Source organism: Dipteris shenzhenensis, chromosome 31, assembly GCF_047967505.1.
Source record: "Dipteris shenzhenensis isolate YYH24624 ecotype China chromosome 31, Dip_SZ_1.0, whole genome shotgun sequence".
NCBI lineage: Eukaryota > Viridiplantae > Streptophyta > Polypodiopsida > Gleicheniales > Dipteridaceae > Dipteris > Dipteris shenzhenensis.
Window position 1 is genome coordinate 28,689,815 of NC_141626.1, and position 23,112 is coordinate 28,712,926.

Here is a 23,112-nt window from a genome sequence, read left to right on the forward strand (position 1 = left end):
TGGCCTACTATCTAAAAGGCATGTGTATAGGGTGGCTAGTCATTGAGAGGGAAGTAAAGTGGGAAGAGAGCAAGAGAGTGAGAGTGAGAGACACACTATTGCGGGTGTGAAGAGATGAGTGAGTCACACCACAAACTCACTTAAGTTTTATTAGGATTAGGTTTACCCTATGACTGTCTTAAGACAGTCATAGGTGTCCTAACTTTAATTCTTTAATATAAGGGTAGGCAATGTGCCTTTACCCCAACAACCTCCCACCTAAAGGCCAATGTGCCTAAAGGGGAGAAAAGAATAAAAATACAGCAATATACAGTTACTGTATACAAGACCATAAAGTAAGAATGGTCTCATCCTAATCCCATGATGTGGCGGCAATGTGCAAACCGCTCTGTAGGCAAGCTCTTAGTTAGCAAATCTGCAGGATTATCATCAGTATGTACTTTCACAAGCTCAAGACGCTTGTCTTCCAGTACCTCCCTGATGAAATGATATTTCACTTCTATGTGCTTGGTCTTCTGATGAAAGACCGGATTCTTTGCCAACATGATAGCACTCTGACTATCACAATGCAGAACTGGCATATCGCCTGTAATGCCCAAATCTCCCACCAGCCGAGTAAGCCATATTGCTTCCTTGCAAGCCTCAGTGGCTGCAACATATTCAGCTTCTGTGGTTGATAGTGCAACGCATTTCTGCAACCGAGACACCCATGATATAGCACCTCCTGCAAATGTAAAAATATAACCGGTAGTAGACTTCCGGTTATCTGCATTCCCTGCATAGTCTGAATCTGTAAAACCATGCACCAATGCATCCTGCCTACCATAGCATATGCACAAGTCTTTGGTACCTTTGAGATACCTCAAGACACCTTTCACTGCTTCCCAATGCTGCTTGCCTGGATTTGCCATATACCTGCTGATGACTCCCACCGCAAAGGCAATATCCGGACGAGTGGCAACCATGGCATACATCAAAGATCCAACTGCAGATGCATACGGAACCTTGGCCATTTCAGCCTTATCATCATCTGATCTGGGGCTGTCCTTACTGCTGAGTTTTAAATGTGGAGGCAACGGGGTACTAATGGACTTCCCCCCCTCCATTTTAAATCTCTGCAGTACTTTGTCAATGTACTCTTTCTGTGACAGAAACAAAAGTCCCTTGGACCTGTCACGAGTAATACGCATGCCAAGAATATGATTTGCATCACCCAAGTCTTTCATGTCAAAAGACTTATGCAGTTGTTTCTTCAAAGCACTAATCTCATGCTGAGATTTACTGGCAATAAGCATGTCATCCACATATAGAATGAGTAGCATCAAACTGCCATCCTTTGCCCGTTTGGTGTACAAGCAATGATCGGTCTCACACCTATGATACCCTTGGGACTGCATGAATGCATCAAACTTCTTGTACCATTCTCTTGGTGCCTGCTTGAGTCCATACAAGCTCCTTTTGAGCTTACACACAAGCTGCTCTTTCCCTTTAACAGCATATCCCTCTGGCTGACTCATATAGATCTCATCATGGAGATCTCCGTGAAGAAAAGCTGTCTTCACATCCATCTGACATAAATCCATGTCAGCATGAGCAACAAGAGCCAACACTGCTCTCAAAGTAGTCATCTTGACTACAGGGGAAAAAATCTCATCAAAATCAATGCCCTTCTCCTGCTTAAATCCCTTGGCAACCAATCTGGCCTTATACCTCGGTAAAGCATTGGAATCCACTTTGACTTTGTAAACCCACTTACATGGCAAAACTTTTCTGCCTGCAGGTAACTGCACCAAGTCCCATGTATCATTCTGAAGTAGAGAGTCCATTTCTGACTGCATGGCTTTCTCCCACTTCTTTTTCTCTGATCTTCCCATAGCTTCCTTGAAGCTGGAAGGCTCACCACAATCTGTTAGCATGATAAAATCAGCCACATTATTGGCTCCTGGAACAAACCTGGCAGGAGGCCGTTGTGCACGGGTGCTCCTCCTAACAAACTGTTCCGGATTAGGCTGCTGTCCAGCCTGTTCTTCATGCATAACAGGTGGCTGTACCACCGTATCTGGCTGTTCTACAGCCCCATCTGTTGGCACATCCAGTGGTGCATTATTGGCAAAATTTTCTGGCTGATTTTCAGCCTGTATACCCTCTTGAACAGGGTGATCTGCAGCAGCCTGCTGCTGCATATAAATGGGCAATCTGTGCTGTCCAACATCATCATAAATAACCCTCCTGTATTCCACAGGTTGCACAGGTTCCTTGTGTACACTATCTTCTTTAAAGATGACATCATTGCTGCGTGTAATCTTCCGTTTAACGGGATCCCATAATCTGTACCCCATTTCACCTTCATCACCATATCCCATAAAGATGCATCTGATAGACTTTGGATCCAGTTTGGTGCGTAGATCTTTGCGTACATGAGCAAAGCACTCGCAGCCAAATACCCGTAAGTGCTTATATGAGGGTGGCTTGCCAGACCACACCTCCTCTGGCACTTTCAACTCCAAAGCCTTATTTGGTGACCTGTTAATAATGTGAATTGCTGTTTGCACGGCTTCTGCCCAAAAGCCATGGGGTAATGCAGCATAAGACAACATACATCGAACCTTCTCCTGAACAGTTCGATTCATCCGCTCACTTGCACCATTTTGAGATGCATTATGAGGGGCTGTGAGTTCCTGTTTGATGCCCTTAGCTTGGCAAAACTGCACAAAAGCATGTGACACATACTCACCCCCATTATCGGATCTGAGGCATTTCAGCCTACGACCTGTCCGATTTTCAACCTGAGCGACAAACCTCTTGAAAGCATTTAGGGCATCTCCCTTATGCTTCAAGAAATAGACCCACACCTTACGTGTAGCATCATCAATGAAAGTAATAAAATATTTGGCACCCCCTAGTGATAACTGTGGCATCTCACACAAATCAGTGTGCACTAGATCAAGTGGTGCTCTATTCTGGGGAGTCCTCCTCTTATGAGGAGTCACAGAATGCTTGCCAAATATGCAATGATCACAAGTAGGCAAATCTGAAAATGAAAGAGACGGCAGATAACCCAAACGTGATAGTTCTTTCATTCCTTTAACAGACATGTGTCCCAACCGGCTATGCCACAATGAAACCTTTGGCAGCTCGGTTATGGTAACAACATGATTACCGACACTGGAAACATAAAGAGGGTACAAGGTATCACTCTTAAAACCCTCAGCCACTACTGTCTGGCCATCAGTAATCACCCATTTGGAATCCCCAAATGTGGTGTGGTAACCACTGTCATCTAATAAGCCAGTGCTAATGAGATTTTTCTTGATTTCCGGCACATGGCGAACACCATCAAGCATAATGACTGTCCATCAGGAAATACTATCTTTATACTGCCAATCCCTGCAATTTGACATGCATAGTTGTTCCCAAGATGAACAACTCCATGAGTACCTGTGTAGGAAGTAAACCACTCCCTGTGAGGTGTAACATGAAAAGAGGCACCTGAATCCAAGAGCCAGGTGTGCATGTCATGGCCATCAATAACCAAAGCATGTGCTATTACAGCAGAAGAGCATAAAACATCATGTATGTCACTGTCACTGTCCTCTGCTGCAACATTCACTGCATCTAATTCAACTAGCGTGGCCTTGCCTTTGCCTTTGCTTGCATTTCCTGCATCCTGTGATTCAGCCTTCTTGGCTTTCTGATCCCGTATGAACTTGAAGCACTTCGACTTCACATGTCCCTTCTTGCCACAATAAAAGCATTCAATGTCCTTTTTGCCACGGGACTGACAGCGGGATTTGGACTTACTAGCAGATTTCCCCTTCTGCTGAGTCCTGCCTCTATCCTGTACCTGCAAAGCATTTGAAGACTTGCTGCCCGCATTATTCTTCCTGCTCATCTCCTCCATAAGAAGAGAGCTCTCTACATCAGCATACATAAGAGTAATATTCGAATTAGACAGGGTGGTCTTGAAAGTGTCCCAACTCTCAGGGAGGGTACACAACAAGAAAGTGGCCTTGAACTCCTCATCAAGATTCAACCCCTGTGCAATCAGCTGTGTAAAGATAGCATTGAACTCACTCAAGTGTGAGGTCATAGCTGTACCTTCCTTCATGCGAAGATCGACCAGCTTCTTCAGCCAATAAACCTTACTGGCTGAGCTCTTTTGGGCATACAATTCCTCTAGTCTCTGCCATAGACCATAAGAGGTCTTTTCAGCCTGTACATTGAACACAAGAGTGTCTGAAATAGTGAGCATAATAGCTGCCCTCGCAGACAAATCAAGCTCTTCCCAATCATCAGCTGCCATATCAGATGGCTTGACACCCTTTACCCTTATGGGCTTAGCAATCTTCTTTAACAGAAGAACATTCAAGCACTGTTCTGCCCATAATGCATAGTTATGTGCTCCTTCCAGTTTCTTTATGTTCAGAATTGAAGAATCACCTCCTCCTGATGCCATATCAGATGAGGAAAGTACCTGACTCCCTGGAAGTAAAAAGACTGAATAATAAAGTTCTGATTTCTCAGAAAAGTCTGCTCTATTCAAGAGCCAGTAGCACTCTCAAAAGTGCTGTTTTTACTGTCAGTAAAATCTGCAGCAAAACAGTAAATGTCCCTGCAAGTACTGTACCTTCTGACAAACTGTTCTGAGCTCAAAGAGGCATAAAAAACAGTAATTTCAGACTGCTGCTGCTGCTCAACAAGAGCTTAACAGTGCATAATTATCTGACAAAACCACTCAGACTGCTGTAAACACTGCTGTACTGACTGTACTGACTGTACTGATCACTTCTCCCACCTCAGATGAGGTATGTCACTGTCTCAAATTGCAGAAAATACTTGACTAACACCCCAAAAACAGTAAATGACTCTTCAGCCTGTTACAAAACCTGCAACAGTAAATGGGATAAATCCCAAGCAATCACCCTTATACCAAGGGGAGAAAATGCATCTGAAGATCTCTGTTGGTGACCCAAGTGCAATCAAACAAAGTCCGGGCAGAAGCCCCTTGATCTGACACCTGAATCAAGTGGAGAACACCTCAACAATGAGGTAGCAAGCAATATGAAAATCTCTCTGACTCTTGTACCTGACAATGTGCAAAGCATAGACTGCCTCTGTGTACTCAGTAACAACACAAACCACAAAGTACAAACACCCAGAAGAAAATCTTTTGAGCACTGTCAACGATGGGCAGTTAGGGACCGAGTAAACTCGATGCGCCCTGACCAAGCGTGGCTCAACTGAGATTTTCAGAGTGTGTACAAAGAATGTGACCTGCAACAAATGTCACCAAATGCACTGCGGAAATAAAGCAAATGTGTGCTCCCTGGCTACACACTGCCTTAAGGCATAGACTGCAAACACATCTAGGCAAAAGCCCTTTGATAATTTCACCCAAAACTGAGATTTTTCCTCAGTAAATGCATAGAAACTCCGGCTGTCCTGCTGTACTTGTGTCCTTGCAGCAGCACACTTCCCCAAAAAAAATTTTGGACAAAGATCCCAAGAATGTGTACCTCCCTGCTGTACACAGATCGAGAACAAAAGACTGTGTAGCTTCCTGTGGGTGTGGCGGCGTCGTCCGTACAGCTGTACGGAAATCCGTACGACTGTACGGCAGTCCTTGGTGTAGGTTCGCCGCTCTGTACCACTGCCTGATGCAGGCCGCCCTGGAGCTGCCCTCGACACAGCCCACACAGTGCTGGTTACCAGGAGCTGCAGCTATCTGCCAAATGCGCCGCCTGCGCAAAAAACGCCGCCTGCGCCCTGAACTGCACCGCGCCTCGACTACCCTGAACTGCACCGCGCCGTCGCCGTTCAGCTCCCGCGCCGTCGACTGGTCTGCACCGCCCGCCTGCTGCTGTCGCAGTTCGTCCGTACAACTGTACGGACGACGTACGGTCGTACGGCGCTGCCCGTACGTCCGTACGGAAAAGGGAGAGAAAGCTAGGGAGAGGAGGAAGCTAGGGAGAGGAGAGCTCTGATACCAGTTGAGAGGGAAGTAAAGTGGGAAGAGAGCAAGAGAGTGAGAGTGAGAGACACACTATTGCGGGTGTGAAGAGATGAGTGAGTCACACCACAAACTCACTTAAGTTTTATTAGGATTAGGTTTACCCTATGACTGTCTTAAGACAGTCATAGGTGTCCTAACTTTAATTCTTTAATATAAGGGTAGGCAATGTGCCTTTACCCCAACAGTCATACTAAAGAATCAAACAAGAGCGACTTCGTGTTCACATGCTAGATTTGTGCGTAGAAGCTGTCTTTTGAATCTCTCTCGTGAAGCGTGTTGTCTAGTCCAACGAGCTTGCACTATTGATTTCGTGGTGAATTTGGGATCTGAGTATTGTTGGTGTTGAAAGTCATGACCTTGACTTTTGCAATGCTGCCAAATGCATATGTAGTCCCTCTACTGGGTCAAATTACCGAACGACATATTAGCATAGCCAAAGTCAATCCTCATCATTCTAGTGTCTCCACACACCATTACAGTTCCACGTAGTGCAGGTTAGGGTCTGTGCTCGGAATCTCATAGAACCTGTCCCCCTCTAGGGGCACCACCGATGCCCGCCGAGGCAGCCCACTTCCCCTCCTTGTGGGCCTTGTCCCATTTCTGTAGAAAGGTGTGCCTCGCCCTACCTGCATAACAACTGTAAATGTATATTGGCATACCATGCTGCCTCCTTTTTCAGCCTGCATACCTTATTTCAGAACCTTCAATCTCAAAACCAGGATGTTGGTTGGTATAGACTGACTTAATCAAATCACCGTGAAGGAAAATTGTCTTAATGTCAAGTTGGTGGACCTCCCAATGCCTTTGTGATGCAATGGCTGTGACACACCGAATGGTCTTGATGCGTGAGGTGGGAACAAAAGGTCTCGAAACATGGCGGGCTTTGTAGTCCACGCTGCCATCAGCTTTCCGCTTTAACTTGCAGACCGACTTAGTGCTGATGGCACACTTGCTTGGAGGCAAGTCGCACAACTCCCACTCCCATGTGCCATTTTGTTGAATGAAATCAAGTTCAGCTCTCATGGCATCCATCCATTCCATGCTATCAAATGCATTCTTATTCAAAGTTTGAGGCTTTTCACAAAGCTTTGAACTTATATCCGTTTGGTGATTGATAATTTCTTGTGCATTGTGATATTGCCATTGTAGAGAGGTGTAAGAGGAGCATTTGTCATTGCGAGACCTTGATGTTACTTCTCCGAAGCAATGGGCTTCCGACACTGAGAGATGTCATCTCCGTGCTTCCTCCAATAGTTGCAGCACTTTTCCTTCTTCCCATTAGCTGGGGTAGAAGAAGATGAGGTATTAGAAGAAGGTTTGGGATTCTGGCCTCCCTTTCCTTTGCCTTTGTGATCCGTGGCAAAGGCTTGGTCTCCATTGATGGAGGCATCCCTATTTGAGCAGCTCTGGTCCTCCTGCAGATCAAGGTAACAAGCTGGTCGAAGGTGTAGTTGTTGGGGCCTTGATAAGAATTAGGTAGTCGTGGAAACCACCTCAAAATCTGGCACAGTCTCATCAACATTGATGAGCTGCTTTGTAAAGTCCTTGACTTTTCTGAGGTAGGCATCCATGCTGTCCCGTTCATCCATTTTAACAGTGTTCAATTGCCTGCGCAAAAAGGCAACCTTGGCCTCATTTCAAATCTAACGAAGATCAGGCAAATTATCCCATGTAGCCTTGCTTGTCTTGCAAGACCAAATATGAGGTGTAGTGAACCTCTTGCAAGACAAAGCAATCAAGGGCATCCCTCTGATCCCTTTCGAATTTGATTTTGCATGGGAGGAGCTAGATGCACCTAGGTAGCAGAGGTAGATGAACCAGAAGTAGCAACGATAGCACCATACATAGTGGGGTGGTGGCAATTGGTGCCTGTGCCTCGGCCGAGAGGCCGGTCTATTATTTGATCTTGCAACAATACCCCAAATATTGTTGCAACAAGTGGTGCTCCATGTCTGACTACATGGGATAGTTGGTGCTATGAAGCTTGTCCTCAGCTGAAAGCGTTCCAAGCAAATCATTGTTTGCCATTGCAAAATCTCCAAAAAAGAAAGTACTATGCAAATGTTAAAGCCTTATGGCTATCACTGCAATGACACCCTGTCGACTGCAAATCTGCAAATGGCAAGCAAAAATTGATAGCAATTTGTCTGCAATTGTGAATGCTCAATTGGCTTCTCAACACTGAGCCGAATGCACAAATTTGTCCCCAAAATGTGTTTGCAAGTATCTGACCAAGAAAACACTGTCCAGCCACAAATCAAGGGCAAAATCTGCTCAAGATTACTCAAATGCTCAAAAAGGATCTTCACAACGGCCAATGCAAGGCAATGAGAGCAAATGCCCCAATTTTCGACAGTCCAATATGAAGAAGCTGGGGATCAAGGCCTTGCAAATCTAAATACAAATTTGGCAAAAGCCGCCAAATCCAAAGAAAACCATATATGTTACTGAAATGTTCAAATGTGACTGCAATGATGTACTCAGAAACCACAATTTTTGACAATTTTGGCAACTCCAAAGTTAACTCTGTTGACTAATCTACAAATGCAAATTTGAAACAGTGAATGGGAACGTAAACAAGCCTTTTGCTAAAGTTGACTAACAATAGAACCAAGATTGTGCATAGAACTTGCAAAAATTTCTAAGGTACGGATTGCTTACAGTCAAAAACTGTACGGACACCTTGCAGGAGCTGTACGGATGACATGTGTCAAGAAATCACGTGCCCATATGACTGTCTGTACAGTAGGGAGTGAGGATGAAATAGGTCGAAAAGCTGCAGACTGCTGTTGCATCTGTGTATGGACAGCCGGAGCACCCTCTAGCAGCCTGTACAGACGAACAGCACAGAGTAGGAACTATCAGTTGTGACTTGGTGCTGGACTGCTTGGAAGTAGTTTTGAAGCTGCTGGAGCAGAATTGCTAGGTCGGGGGACAGTCAGCAGACAGTACCACGAGTGTGGCAGTGCATTCAACTAGCAGAAAGTGGTGCAAAGGGTGAAGCTTGTTGTGGCAGATCTGAACAACTTAGAGCTGAGAAATTTGCTGCAATGACAAGCTGTGGCAGCACAAGAAGAAGCCCAGTGGCGATGCTGAACTGCAATAGGAGCTCCTGCAAGATTGTATGGTGCGGTTGTACGGAGGGGGTTGTGCAAGTTATGAGACATAAATAAAATGAAGAAGCTGATGAAGTGCCGAAGTCATTTTGCAACTTGGCTCCTTGGTATCTAATTATATATTCAGTTTTGCTAAAACAAGACACTCTCGTATCCACTTAGCCTTGGTATGGTCTTGTAGGCCAATTAAGACTCCTAGTCCTAGTACATTTACGTAGGACACTTGGTCCACCTAGGACACTAGGCCCTCATTTGTTTTTTCTCATTATCTATTTGCAAGTACACTCCATTACTTTAAGGGTCTCCTCTCTTGCATTCCAGCTTTCTTCCATTGCTCCTCACATCCAACAATGGTATCAGAGCCCAAGTTCCTCTCAAGGAAACAAATACTATGGGTGAAGATGGGAGCCAACCCGATGCATAATGAAGGGTAGGGGTGGCTTTTGATTGTACTGTTCAACCATTTGATCGAGTTCGGGAGCTAACAATATAGCCCTCGACTGATTCATTATTTGGTTTATCTTTTATACAAGGCTTTTGTTTCTCAACTCTTTATTGGGAAGGCCAGAACTTGTCTTGAGACTTATGGATCAAATATCATCAAGGACATGCATGATAAAAAAGGAAAATTAATGCCCATGCTTTCTAATTCTCATGTGCAGTTTTCGTTCTTTAACTATGCATATCAAGGTTTTCGGAGAAGTGCTATACCATGCCCTCGTATTCCAGTAAAAGATTGGGTTGTAATTTGTTAATTGTTTAATGTTGGTTGTGGCAGTATTGCATTCTTGCATCAACAGCTTATCACTTAGGTTTTTTTGCATGTTTCATGGTGTCTTTTGAAGTTTGTCAAGGTAGTTGCATATTTCATAAGCCTTTTGGGGATTTAGGTGTCATTTACAACTATACTTGGGTGGTCATAATATTGTTGCTTTGCTCGGACTTGTTTTGACATTGATTGATGTTTTCTTGTTTGCATGTAGATAAATCGAGTGGAATATGTACACTCAAAAAGTTTCTTGCATAGAGACATTAAGCCTGACAATTTTCTTATGGGCCTTGGAAGACGAGCCAACCAGGTGTGTATTAAATGAAATGGGATATGAAAATAGATAGTAAGGGCTTTGTATCTAGTCAATTTTTTAGTGGTTGTATAGTAATGTGTCTATATCATGTTCAATGTGCTATGGGGTGTATCCAGATTTTTAATCCTTGCATAACTGTCTTTAAATGCAAGCATGATGTGTATTTTTAGGTTTATCCTTTTCATTTTCAATGTTTTTTCTTTTGCAGGTATACATAATTGATTTTGGCCTTGCCAAAAAATATCGTGATCCTTCTACACATCAACACATACCATACAGGTTGGATTCTAATTTTGAAATAATCTGCCATTTTTTGCCTTCCCATAGTTAATGTTCATCTCCTTTGTCCATAAGAGGTCCTTTTCCCTTTTTTGTCACCGTTGCGTGGTTGGAGCCACTTTCCATTGAAAGATTCTGTCAAAATTAACATGCCTTGTGTAGAGAATTCTCCGATTCCCCTGGTCAAGTGTAGGAGGGGCTTTGCGTTGGATATATCTCCATTGGATGCATAGGTGGAGATGCAAAATGGCATGCTGCCATAATGTTTTGTCATACCCTTTTGTGGATTGTAGCTGTATTTACTAATTGTGTAGGACTTCTCCATTACTGTTGCTGACTGTTACCCTACATTCTTAATGTAGCATGCAATCCCCTCGAAGTCTTTCCCATATATGTAAGCCTTTTTTTTCTAAAATGTGGCTACCATGGGAGCTTTTGTTCTTTCGTATTTGCACGTTTCTAGTGCCAACCTCTACCAATATGTAGATCCTCCTTGTTCTAGACTTTGATCCTATGGGTTTGGAGCCCCTATGTACATTGCTCCTCCTCTTCATTTTTTCCTGTTGTTGCCTTGCCCTCTTTGATGTGTGTTTTTCCTTGCTGTCTCGAGCTATTCTGTACGGATTGCCCCTTTAAATGGCTTGTATGCTCTAGATCTTCTATCTTGATTTGGCTTCCTGGAACTCCAGCACGGAATGGTTCTGCTTATCCTATTTTGGCTCTGATATTGTGCTGCGTACATGGTATGTGGAAGGAAATTTTAAAGGTCTAGTCTTAATTGCTTTTTTTATATCTCCACTATGATGAGATTAAGGGCTCTTTTCCTTTGTTTCGTGCCAGTCTCTTGCAAGCTGTGAATTTGTTGATATTATTTGCTTACGCCTTATATTTTCCTTTTATATTCTACTGCCTGCATTTTTTGTTCCTTAACAGCATCTTTTGCTACTTTCCGTTGCTTTGGCATTTCCTAGTGCGGCTAGTTTTACCTTTTGAATGGTCACTGTTGCTTTTAGCCTGTATTCTCTGCATTAAAGTTTTCACTGTTGTCTGCATTTCTTCCATCCTGTTTAAAGGGCATTCAGCAATTAATCAGTTACACTTGCAAATTCTCTTGTTCAACTTCTGTCAATCAGTTTTTTGTTGTTGGCATATCCATCGACCGTTTTCCTATTCAACGTGGCTTTTATCTGACTATTAAGGCACCTGTCTTGGCTTTTATTCTTGCATCTGTCTTCTTCTCTGTGTGACATCTTTCTTGTGTTCCCCTTGCTAATTTTTGGTGAGCTGCAGCTGTGGATCCTGGGGGCATCTTGTGTTTTTCTGATGTGCAGCAGTAGCTCTTGTGACTAGACTGTGTTGGAACTATTTTGCAATTCTCTGCAGGAAGGTTAAATCCATTTGATTTGACAGTCGGAGCGGAACTTTGTAAGATTTTCCCAAAAAAAGGACTGACTGTTGTCTCCTCTGTGCCAAAGGCCAAGATTTCTCTGAGTAACATCTGGATAGATAGAGAAAGGGCATGAGAAGAAAGGCAATGGGGGTTGGGGCTTCAAAACCTCTTTCTTAGATTGATGTTTCTTGGGTTGCTGTACAGAGAAAACAAGAATCTTACTGGCACTGCTCGATATGCTAGTATAAACACACATCTTGGCATTGGTAAGTTGTGGTCACTACCATTTTTCAATATCGCAGGATTACTTAGTTCAGCAGGGGATGATAGCTCAGCTAACCTAATGCTGTCTGATATGCAACTTCAGAGCAAAGCCGCAGAGATGACCTTGAATCTCTTGGATACGTTCTTATGTACTTTCTAAGGGGAAGGTAAGGCTTTTGAACTTTGGTACCTTTGTTTCTATTTTATATGTGTTGAATAATGTGTGAGGGTGTCCATGACTCCAAAATTTGTTGATATGAATTACACCAGCCTTCCTTGGCAAGGGTTGAAGGCAGGCACAAAGAAGCAGAAGTACGAGAGGATAAGTGAAAAGAAAATGTCGACGTCTATTGAGGTGAATACTGCCCAGTGAATTGGGTATTTCGGGTGCTTAATGTAGTGACAAGATGGCATTTTATGGACTCACCATTTTGAATGTAATTTTTATGTAGGCTCTGTGCAAGACCTACCCTTCAGAATTTGCATCCTACTTCCACTATTGTCGATCTTTGCGATTTGATGATAAACCTGACTATGCATATTTAAAGAGGATATTCCGTGATCTTTTCATTCGAGAGGGTATGTTTTAATAACCAAAGCTCTTGCCTGATAGTAATCTCTCTCTCTCTCTCTCTCTCTCTCTCTCGGGTTCACCTGCGCACAGTTGGCCAAATGGCTTACACACAGAAGGAAACCCATATGACATAAGCCAAGCTCCAACTGCTCCCCTTCAGGGGTGACGCTATTAATGAGCATGAACGATGGAGACCAATGGCCATGGTGCTATGATGTCTGCGTTTTTTTAGTATGTTATTTCTTTAGTTTGAGGACTTGAACGATGTCTAATGCATGAAATTGTGGTATCAAGCAATGTCCAGGTTTTCAGTTTGATTATGTATTTGATTGGACGATATTGAAGTATCAGCAGACTCAAATTGCTGGTGGACCACATCGGCCACTGGTATGTCTAGTATTCTCACGTTAGGTTTACTAATTTGACAATGCATCTTTCAACATCTCTTTTACTTAGTTCTTTTTATTGAAATGTTATTTTAGAAACCCTTGTTTTTTGGTCTTCGTGCTAAATATGTAATGCGACTCCACAGGCTGGACCTGCAGGTCCAAGCAATGGTGTGCCAACAACAGCAGGTATAGTTGGTACAGCTGCTGCGATTGAAAGGGCTCCAGGTATAGTTAATACTTTCATCTGATCTTGGATGATTTTTATTCTGCAATCACTGTTTTATATGAGAAGGGACCTGCTGGTACTTTTCTTTTCTCGGGTAAGCTCTCTGGAAATTGAAGCTTTCAAAGAAAGGTTTCAAGCTTGTGTACTGACTGTACCATGCACATTGTTTTTGACCTAACAGGTCAGGAAGCAAGAGATTTAAGGGAGGCTCTTTGGAATCCAAACAGTGCAGAGCTGGCACGCAGCAGGAGGGCATCTGCAGCAAATGTTGGAGCTGGTGCAAGTGATGGGTACAAGCAGAGGGCTGGTGGAGTAGAGGAAGGGGGGATTTCTAAGGAGATGGTAAGTTTCTTGAAAATATGAACTGACTGAAGTAAGCTACCCTTATCTTTCCATTGTAATATTTGATTGCTCTATCAGTGTGATTTAGTCTAGTAACATTCAGCTATATCTCTAATAAATTCTTGATTTTAATGGTCGTGTGTCCTTCACTATTCCAGAGCAGGCTTTGTTATCATTCTATTATTTTTACAGACCCAGTCTTGTTTGTGATGACCTTGTATGTATGTGAAGACTGTCTCGTATAAATGTTTCTCACAGGTAGAAGACCCTCCACGTTTGCGCATGTCGAATTTCACTCGAGCTGGGAGCTCTTCTAGGAGGGCAGTTGTGTCAAGCAATCCGCCAACTTTACCAGCTGAGGCTGTGGAGCCATCTCGTTCATTGGCAAGCAAGATGGCTCCAACCAGTCTGAGGACTCCATCTGCTCAACGAAGCTCTGTTGTGAGCTCTTCTGATCCAAAGCGAACAATCTCTACGCGGAATCTCCCAAACATGAAGCAATATGAAGCGGTTGTCAGGGGTATTGAGTCTCTTTCTTTTGAGAAGGAACCAAGGCACTGACAAGTGTGTGTTTGGTTGTGATTCATGAAAGTTGTACTGTTGTCTAGTTTCACACAGATTGGAATAGCAGGTTGTTTGGTTGGCTGGCTGCAATTTCTTCAACTTTTTCCTTTGAAGTGCATACATGGACAATTTTCCTTGGGATGCCTACTAACTTGAAAACCAAGGGATTGAGCTCGGAACCCAAGGAGGAGCTTTTGTACATTTTCTAGGTGAGTCGATGAATTCAGAGGCCTGACAGTGGCTCATGTTGCCATTACTGTCACTCAACTATGGTAATGCATCTGCCATTGATTCGAAGGCTACAGCAAAGCTGTTTGTTCTGCAACAGCAAGAAATTACTGTCCTGTTGGAGGTCGTTGAAGTTTAATATCTCTTAACTTCCTATTTAGACAAATATCTACTAACAGTGTCCCTGCCTCCAACAGGGCCTTCTATATAGCAGTGCTTTAGAAGTTGATGCTCCTATCATAAATCACTGATTTTAAGTTTGGGCTGCACTTGGGCAGCTGAGAATTTTCTGACACTACAAAAACTGTTAAATGCTGGTACTGACCTTGGTAATGAATTTGGAAAGAGGTGGTACAGGGCATGTAAGGATTTCAAAGACTTTGGTTTGATTGTTATGATCCTTGTGTTTATTATATTATAGTGAAGAGTGCCTTGAATGCATGCATAAAGCTATATGCTGTCTTGGATGTAGCCGCTTGCAGCTGCTACAAAGTATCTCATTTGGAAATAGCTGGAATTTTGTGGACTGTGCTTGTCCCTTCATTTCTTTATGGGATGAAGGTCTTTTTTAAGGTTTGGATGTTTCTGTTAACTGTGCTCTTTAATATTATCGTGTCTACGCAGTAATAAACTTGCAGGAAGGTTGAATACCCCGCCCAATTGTGTTTTCATATTTTCTTGTTAAAATGTTGGTGCTTGAGATCTGAGCAGTAATGAACTTGCACTAAGGTTGAATGCCCTGCCCAATTGTGTTTTCATATTTTCTCATAAACTGTCTACACTCAACAAATGACATGTCAAATGTTGGTGCTTGAGATCTGAGCAAATAAATCATCGATTTGGATATGCAACAATAAGATGCTATTTAAAAAGTGTACTAATGCTCTTAGCTCATAACACTCTGCCCTGAATGTGTAATCCTGCGTTTCATGGTTGTGTAACTCCCAGGGCTGAAAGGATTAGACAGCTGAGATTAGGACGAGTGAGACAGGCTATACTGCTAGAATATTTTTGTAGCTTGAATGCCCTAATGTGATTTCCACAAGGAAACTCTGAGAGTTTAAACTTACCTACCTCTTGCATTTAGGGCTACTTGGCCAAAAGGTCTGCTTCATATCTAATCAGAAAGTCTCTTCTATAAATGGAAGTTTTGAGGGAGAGTTTAAACGATTGCATTTTGGAAATCCTCAAGCTAACTAATCTTGTTGGCAGTCAAGTTTTTGACAAGCCTAGTTTTGGTTTCATGATGGCCTAGGTGATACTGGATGTTTGTGCCTTGATAGAGAGGTTATCATGTTTTGTTTTGGATGATAAAAGAAAGCATTTGCTAGCTTGAAACCTTGCATAGTATTTTGTCGGACACAAAACTTGGTTCCCAACTTTTATGGTAGCCTTCACAAAGCCTTTTGATAGTTATGCAGCTTTAGGTGGAGAATACTGACCTAAGATTTGGGTGAATAGTGACTTTTTAGATTCACATTTTTGGAAAAGCATTGAAAACAATAACGTTGAAAACAATGACATCTTACTCTTCTAAAACCTCAAGGTCTTCATTTTCTAAAATTGAAAGCTCTCTAGCTCATATTTGGATATGTACGCCTACAAGATTGTGACTATTGTAGTTCAGTGATTAATATCTTTATATATATAGTAAGAGCCTTTGAACTCTCTCTCTCTCTCTCTCTCTCTTTCTCTCTCTCTATTTATCTATCTATCTATCGAGGTTAGCATTAGGGTCCTCTAGGCGACTAGTAGAGAGCGGTGTTGATATGGCATGGTATGCATGGATATCCATGTGGTTTGGTAGTCACGGCATTCAAATGGACGTACACTTTTTCTTCCAATATAGTTTGGATGCATCACTTGAGATTATCCTACGAGATGAGATCAATCGTATCATACGGTTGGACCTTTCATACATCTAGGACTTGGGGGGGGGGGGGGGGGGGGGGGCGGGGGGAGTTCTCTCTACCAAGATCTAGTTCTACCATGACCACTTCCTGATGGTCTCAGAGCACAGTCTTGTCATCAAACCTCTGTATTTCGAGGACAGGAGTCTCACATGTGTTGGGTCGCCGTTGGTCAGTTGCGAGTCTCATCACATCAGTTGCGGATTGAGGTAGGGAGAGTTGTGGGCATAGCTAGAGAGTAGAGGACTTGTATATTATGCCAGATCGAGGAGATCGAGACGGAGCTTGTATGTGGGTGCCTAGTCTATTATGAGATTCGAGGACGATATCGCCTCTTTCAAAAGGGGCATAGCTTTGGTTCACTTACATGGCTGATTCATTTTCACGCTTAGGTTTGTATTGGGCTCTATTTGATTGAGATGTGACGACATAGACTTTGATGCAATAGACCAGAGAGTAGCAGGTATTGATGCCACAGGTCACTGAGATCGACAGATCACATGCATTTTTTACAAACTTCTTCGCATCTGAGTTAGCTGTCGGTGAGGCCAAGGGAGAGAAGCTTGATGAGATGAGAGCATCATGTATTAGCAGTGAGTATCGACCACGATGGTGCCAGAGGAGAAGGGCACTCCACGTGCGACATGGAGAGGGGCCAGAGCACGCACGATCGTGGTTCGATCTATCTCAGCGCTTCTTAAAGGTGACCGCCAAAGATGAGCGTGTAAGTGGTATGACTTGTATACGAGTCTTCTCTCGATTCTTGGTTCGGGTTCTTTTGTGTTTATGGTTAAGTGGATCCACAGATTGTTGTCGGTGCGTTGATGAGTTGTTGCATGTCATGGCAGAGCATGAAGTCTTTCAGACAAGCTAAGTCTAGCGAGCTGTGGTTGAAGTCGATATTGAAGTCACCTAATGTGTAGGTCAGAGTGGAGAGCGTGGCGAGTTATAGAAAATTTTCTAGAGAGTGGAGAGCGTGGCAACGTTTTCCTTTTGGCAGAGGGCAACTTGTATAAGTTAATAACAGCGATGTGGCTATTGTTTGGCCATTGGAATACGGCAAGCAAACATTAACAACCTTCGTTATATGTTTGTTGGTGGTAGAGGTGGATTTTCCTATTGTAATATGTGGCAATTCCCACATCATCGTGCATGCGAAAGTTTAGCATTGCTAGTAGCTGAGTGGTGGTCGTTGGGTTTGTTTTTTGCTGGAGGCATAGTATTGTTGCACTGAGCATAGACTTGCAACATCTGACGTCATGTGCATGTTGAGGCAACGATCGCGTGTTTAAAATTTGCAAGGTTTTGTCTCTTGGTTCCTCCTTTGTGAGGTGGCTTCAGTCAAATGGCCACTAGTGCCTTAACTTCAACCTTGAGATTTCTTGTTGCATCATCGGGTCTACTTTTATACGTTTTTATTCTAATTTTGTGAGGAGGTAAAGTTTGTAAGGGTCACACATACAGGACAGAGTAGTATAGACTAGGCCATGCGCTCATATATAAGAAGGATCAAATGCTAACGCCTCTAGTGGTAGCCCTTGCGATCGATGCACAGTTCTTGCGGGATTAGGCTACACGGGGAACTGTTCGCGTGAGACCGTGTTAGTGGCTCTTGCCAGTTTGGAATTCTTGTATGACTCGAGCTATGGGTGTCCAATTCCTTGGCATGTTCAGCTTGTATAGGCATTTGTTCTCCTAGCGTGTTTGTATTTCGGTGTTCTTGTCATTGAATTTGATCCAAAGCACATGTAGCTTACATTCCGTGTGAAATCGATGAAGATCCCATTCGCACCATTGACTACCATCGGCTACGTTCAAGTTCCTTGATCGAAGTTCTACGATCATACTTGGTTTTAGCGGAGCTCGTAAAGTAGTCCCGCTGTCTTCCTAGATTTGGGCAGGATTTTAATAACTTTGATGCATGTTCTATGTCGTGTGTCTTGCTTTAAGAATGTGGGTCGGTGTCTGCAACATGCTGAAAACGTATGTGTTGTGGGTGTCCTTAGAAGCGTTGGTGTAGAAGAGTTGGGGGATGCTTTGTGTATGTAGCGATTCCCTGAGGCATTGTTTGTTGAGGAGGGCAAGGAAAGATTGATTTTTTGCTGCATTGGTTGGCATATTTCGTAGTAAAGTAGCTTGGAGTTTTAGTACGATCCTAACATAGTTAAATCTGCGTAGCTTTCAAGGAAAACCCAAGAGTCCTTTGTGGGGCTTGCCTGGCACATGTCCTCACAAAGAAAAACGTTAACTCCACCAAACGGTTGGTCGTGATTTTGCTTTATCTCCCGTAACCGCTAGTCAGCTGCAATGAAGGTGTTTAGTCCGATGAGGAAGATTTCGTCTATTACTAGTAGTTGCAAGTCTTTGTATTTAGCTCTTCCAATGTAAGCAAGAAGCATTGCCTTGGGCAAGTTAATATCGAAAGTCTCCATGTGTGTGTAGAAAGTGTAGCATTTTGTGCTTTAAAACTTGAGTCAATTTATGTTTTTAATATGATGTTTTTCTTTACATCATATTCTTTACGCACATGCACCATGGTTTGTGGAGCAATGGAGCCCTCTGTCTATTTGGAATACTCAAGGAATGGAGAAATCGCACTACAGAGCAAAGGCATCATACTTCAAGAATACAAGGCATGGGGGTGGTATCATGCGAAGCAATGCACTACACAAAATGTTAGACTAGTTTTATAGATGTCTAGAGGCCAGGCCTTGGTTTAGAACTAAAATAGCTCCAACATCTAGCGCGGTGGTTGCTGATCCTATACCAGAAGCAAAAGCGTGAAAGTTTTCCCTGTCCCTGTCTCTCTGGAAAGGAAAAGATGCATTGTTGCTGAGGCTCCGTAATTTTCTTTAAGCATGATGTCCTCTGGGATCTTGCGTTGCTCGGAATTCAATTGTCAGAGCAGTCCATAGTATTCGCTATTTGTTTGGAGAACTTGCTGGTGATCATGTATGGACTTGGTTTTGTGGTGTATGCACATCTCAATGGCCAGATCAAAGAAGTCTGTCGCCATATTAGAAGCGACCACTGTAGGACAAGACCAATCATTTAGCAGGCTCTGTGGTTTCCATTGTGAGTATCTGCACTGAGTTCAAATGTTTGTCTCACCGCCACCCCATTGTGAACCAAAAGAGTGAACGACGTGCGCAACATACTCGAGAGCTGTACCAAGCAGTCATGGACCAAAGACCTTGATATAGAGGAGCTTCTAAGGAGGCTTGCGATATCATCCTTGGTTAAGTTGCTAATGCCATGATTCTTGCATGGTGTGTGAAGCTTATGCCAAGGTGTAGGTCTTTTGGAAGTCGATATGGAGATGTTCTTTACAAGAAATCGAGCGACGAGTTGTATGTTTGTGTCTTTAGCAGCGCCACAATGAGTTTAAGTACATCGGTTGCGTTTGGGTTGCTCTCCATGAAGTCATCATCCCATGCCAAATTGTGTGTGGTGAGGTTGATGTGTGTATCCATTTGCAAGTGTTGGGTTTACAACTTCGAACAAATTGCAAAAAAATACACAAACAACACAGTCCAGTGGAAGTGAATGCAGTAGTACAATAAGGAGCCTTTTATTTCTTTTGAGGAATATATACAATCTTTTATGACTTTAGCTAGGGAACAATGACAAAATAAGAACTTGATGGCTATGCAACGCAAGAGGTTTTATTCCCACCCTAGTGTATGTATAATCTTGCATTAGTGTAGTTGAGTATGTACAATGAAATTGGGCCTTGAGCTTTATACTAAAAGGCACTCTTTTGTAGGGGATAAGGCTATGCATCCGGCTCACACACCGTGATAAATCCTAAATTGTTGATTGTGAACTCCAAAAACTGATGAGCCAGCTCAGTGGTGGCTGTCTTTATCTAGCCATCTTGATCAATCTATCCACCACTACCTAGATATCATTCCCTCACTGGGTTCTCTCCCATTTATTTCTATGAATGTATAGAGGATGTAACAACCCTCTAGCCCTAAGGCATTCTACCTTATTTACTGACACTATTGGCATCTTTGCACATAGTCAGCAATCTCAGCCTTCAGCTTAGGCCAAGAAACATTTGGTTTAGTAGTAAGATATAGGTGAGTTGTAGTTGGACGTTCATATAAACATTTTCACCTAACCTCTGCACCAATCAAAACATAAGCCTTTCCATTTCAGAATAGCAAGCCATTTCAATTGTAGAACTGACCATTTGTCACCTCAACAGATGGTATAATCCCTAAGTCTGCTTACTTGTGTGGAGATCCTTGTTTAGACCTACTGCCAATACATAGCCCTCTCAGGGGATCATAAAGGTCAGCTCCTATCTTGGTAAAACTCAAAGTGTTTATCTTATCAGTGTGACTCAAAGCATCGACATTCTTGCCCAAGGTACCCTTGCATTAATTCATCCACTATGCCTGTCTTCCCCTCAATTAAGGTCTTCTTTAAATGGCTCCATATAATTCGTTTTCCTTAGTTGCCACCAAACCTAAGTGTCATCTAGTTTTTTGCTCTCAAATGCTACAGGTTGGTCCTCCTGGGATAGGTTTACGCCTACCGCAAACTCACTAGCATCAACCTTGACCATGATGTTGGGATATGTGTGATCAAGGGCTTGCTAGGTGCATATGTGCATCCACTAGCAATCATATGGTTGTGTGTGCGTGTATAGGAGAGGCACACTTAGTGCCATAGACCATGACACAGGTGATGATGTAATGCAAAGGCCCCCACATGGGGTGGTGCCTATGATTGTGGAGTTTTTATGATTTAGGAGTTACCTCCTTTGATGTAGGAGAGGTGCCATTGATTTAGACCACCCTCTCTCCCATTCTATTTGGTTCCCACACTCTTCTCCATGATGTCCCTCTTCTCTCCCACTCCCCAACATGTGGTATGAGAGCCATGGAAGCCACCCTACAGCTCTCAGTTTCTCAAATTGGGGGAAACTAGAGAAGTTCAGTCAAAGTTTGACTATTCCAATCAATTGACTAGTCAACTATGATGTTTATTATCTATTTTAGTTTGATGGACTCTCATATCTATATGTTGACTGATATTTATTTAGATTTCAAGTCTCCAAATGTCACTAACACTTTGGAAATTATGCTTATCATGATGTATGAGATGAATTTATATTTCAATGATTTCTTTTTGCCATACATTTATGAGATATATGAGTTTCAATGTACAAGAGTAGAGACTGCCCTTGTTTTATCAACAAGTGGTAAGACCCTCTTCAAATCTGGTTGCTTTGAAGGTATATGGTATGCATTTGAGGCTTCTATTCTAGAGGCATATCTCATGGAGACTAAGGAGGGTGATCAAGGTGATTACAACATCTCGGCAATCTATGCAGATAACGTGGTGATTTTAAAGACTGGAGAACAAGAAGGTGAGTACATTTGAAAGGAATCTTTATGGTTTAAATATACACACTATGGAGAACTGTCACTTAAGAAAGCTATCCCTTGATATGCTTGCTAAGAGACAAGATGAAGAAGATGCCATGAAGGACAAGGTCTTGCGGGAAAAGGAATGCAAGCATTGTGGAAAGAGTGGAAAGACCAATTATCTTTAAAAAGATTGCTACAAGATCAATCCTTGCACTTATTGTGGCAAGAACAATCATTCAGAGAAGTTTTGCAATGAGAAGAAGAAAAACATGGCAAATCTGGTTGAAGAGAGAACCCCATCAACAAATGAAGAATCAAACTTTGTGGTAGAAGATATAGACTTTGCCTTTTGAGCACTTTGTCTTTTGAACTTTATCATAACTTGGCCAATTTTTGGGTTCTCTGCTTGGAATAGTACTCCAAAAAGAATGGTATGTGTTTTGTCTTTTGTAAATCACCTCTGGTCACCATATGATGTAGGCCATGTGATATGTGTTTGCCTCCATGGTAACTCTTGCAGACATGAGAAACTAGGTCCACACAAAGGCCTAAGATTCATCCTTGTACATGCAAGGGAGATAACCATTTGGGGGGTCTATCCCATTTTTGTAAACCTTGACCGTAATGCAAAGGCCCCCACATGGGGTGGTGCCTATGATTGTGGAGTTCCTATGATTTAGGAGTTACCTCCTTTGATTTAGGAGAGATGCCATTGATTTAGGCCACCTCTCTCCCATTCTATAAAAGAGAGGACTTCCTCTCAACTCAATAGAACATTTTTGCCATTTGGTTCCCACACTCTTCTCCATGATGTTCATCTTCTCTTCCACTCCCCAACACATGAATGGTCAGTTGGGATCTGGTAAAGCCAACATATTTTCTTCTTTCACCATGAAGTTGAGTGTTTAGAAAGCCACAAAAAGCTTATCATTCTAGGGGATATGTCTATCGAGACCGAAGCCCATGTCCCTTAAGAATGTTTGTCAAAGGAACGGTTGGCTTTGGATAATCCCTCACTAAGTTCCTAAGAAAGATAGTGAATCCTAAGAACACGCAACGTTGCCCTACTATCTAAGGAAGGTGCTAATCTAGTACCTTTTGTATCCTCTCCTGATCAATGAGGCCCCCTTTGGAAATATTATGCCCAAGATACAAGACTTCTGTAAAATAGAACTCAATCACAATATTGTGCATACATCTTCTTATGCCTTAATGTTGCTAACATAATGTAGAGATGCTCAACATGCTTGTTTCCCAGAGAATGACTGTACACCATGACATTGTCCAAGAGTACAACTATAAATTTCCCTAGATATTAATGAAAAATATTGTTCATCATGTACCTTGC

General features: G+C 42.7%; 1 protein-coding gene across 1 annotated transcript in view; it reads left to right on the forward strand.

Moving 5' to 3' along the window:
- The window catches only part of LOC147881301 (casein kinase 1-like protein 12), a 33,949-nt gene extending 19,092 nt beyond the window's left edge, over positions 1 to 14,857 (forward strand). Inside the window, exons 5-14 of the mRNA XM_087402250.1 lie at positions 10,113 to 10,208; positions 10,423 to 10,493; positions 12,088 to 12,149; positions 12,251 to 12,314; positions 12,418 to 12,502; positions 12,600 to 12,726; positions 13,026 to 13,108; positions 13,254 to 13,335; positions 13,518 to 13,678; positions 13,937 to 14,857. Coding sequence (XP_087258376.1) covers positions 10,113 to 10,208; positions 10,423 to 10,493; positions 12,088 to 12,149; positions 12,251 to 12,314; positions 12,418 to 12,502; positions 12,600 to 12,726; positions 13,026 to 13,108; positions 13,254 to 13,335; positions 13,518 to 13,678; positions 13,937 to 14,239 — 1,134 coding nt within the window. The 3' untranslated portion in view covers positions 14,240 to 14,857. The remainder of the gene's footprint in view (positions 1 to 10,112; positions 10,209 to 10,422; positions 10,494 to 12,087; positions 12,150 to 12,250; positions 12,315 to 12,417; positions 12,503 to 12,599; positions 12,727 to 13,025; positions 13,109 to 13,253; positions 13,336 to 13,517; positions 13,679 to 13,936) is intronic.
- The last annotated feature ends 8,255 nt before the right edge of the window (positions 14,858 to 23,112 follow it).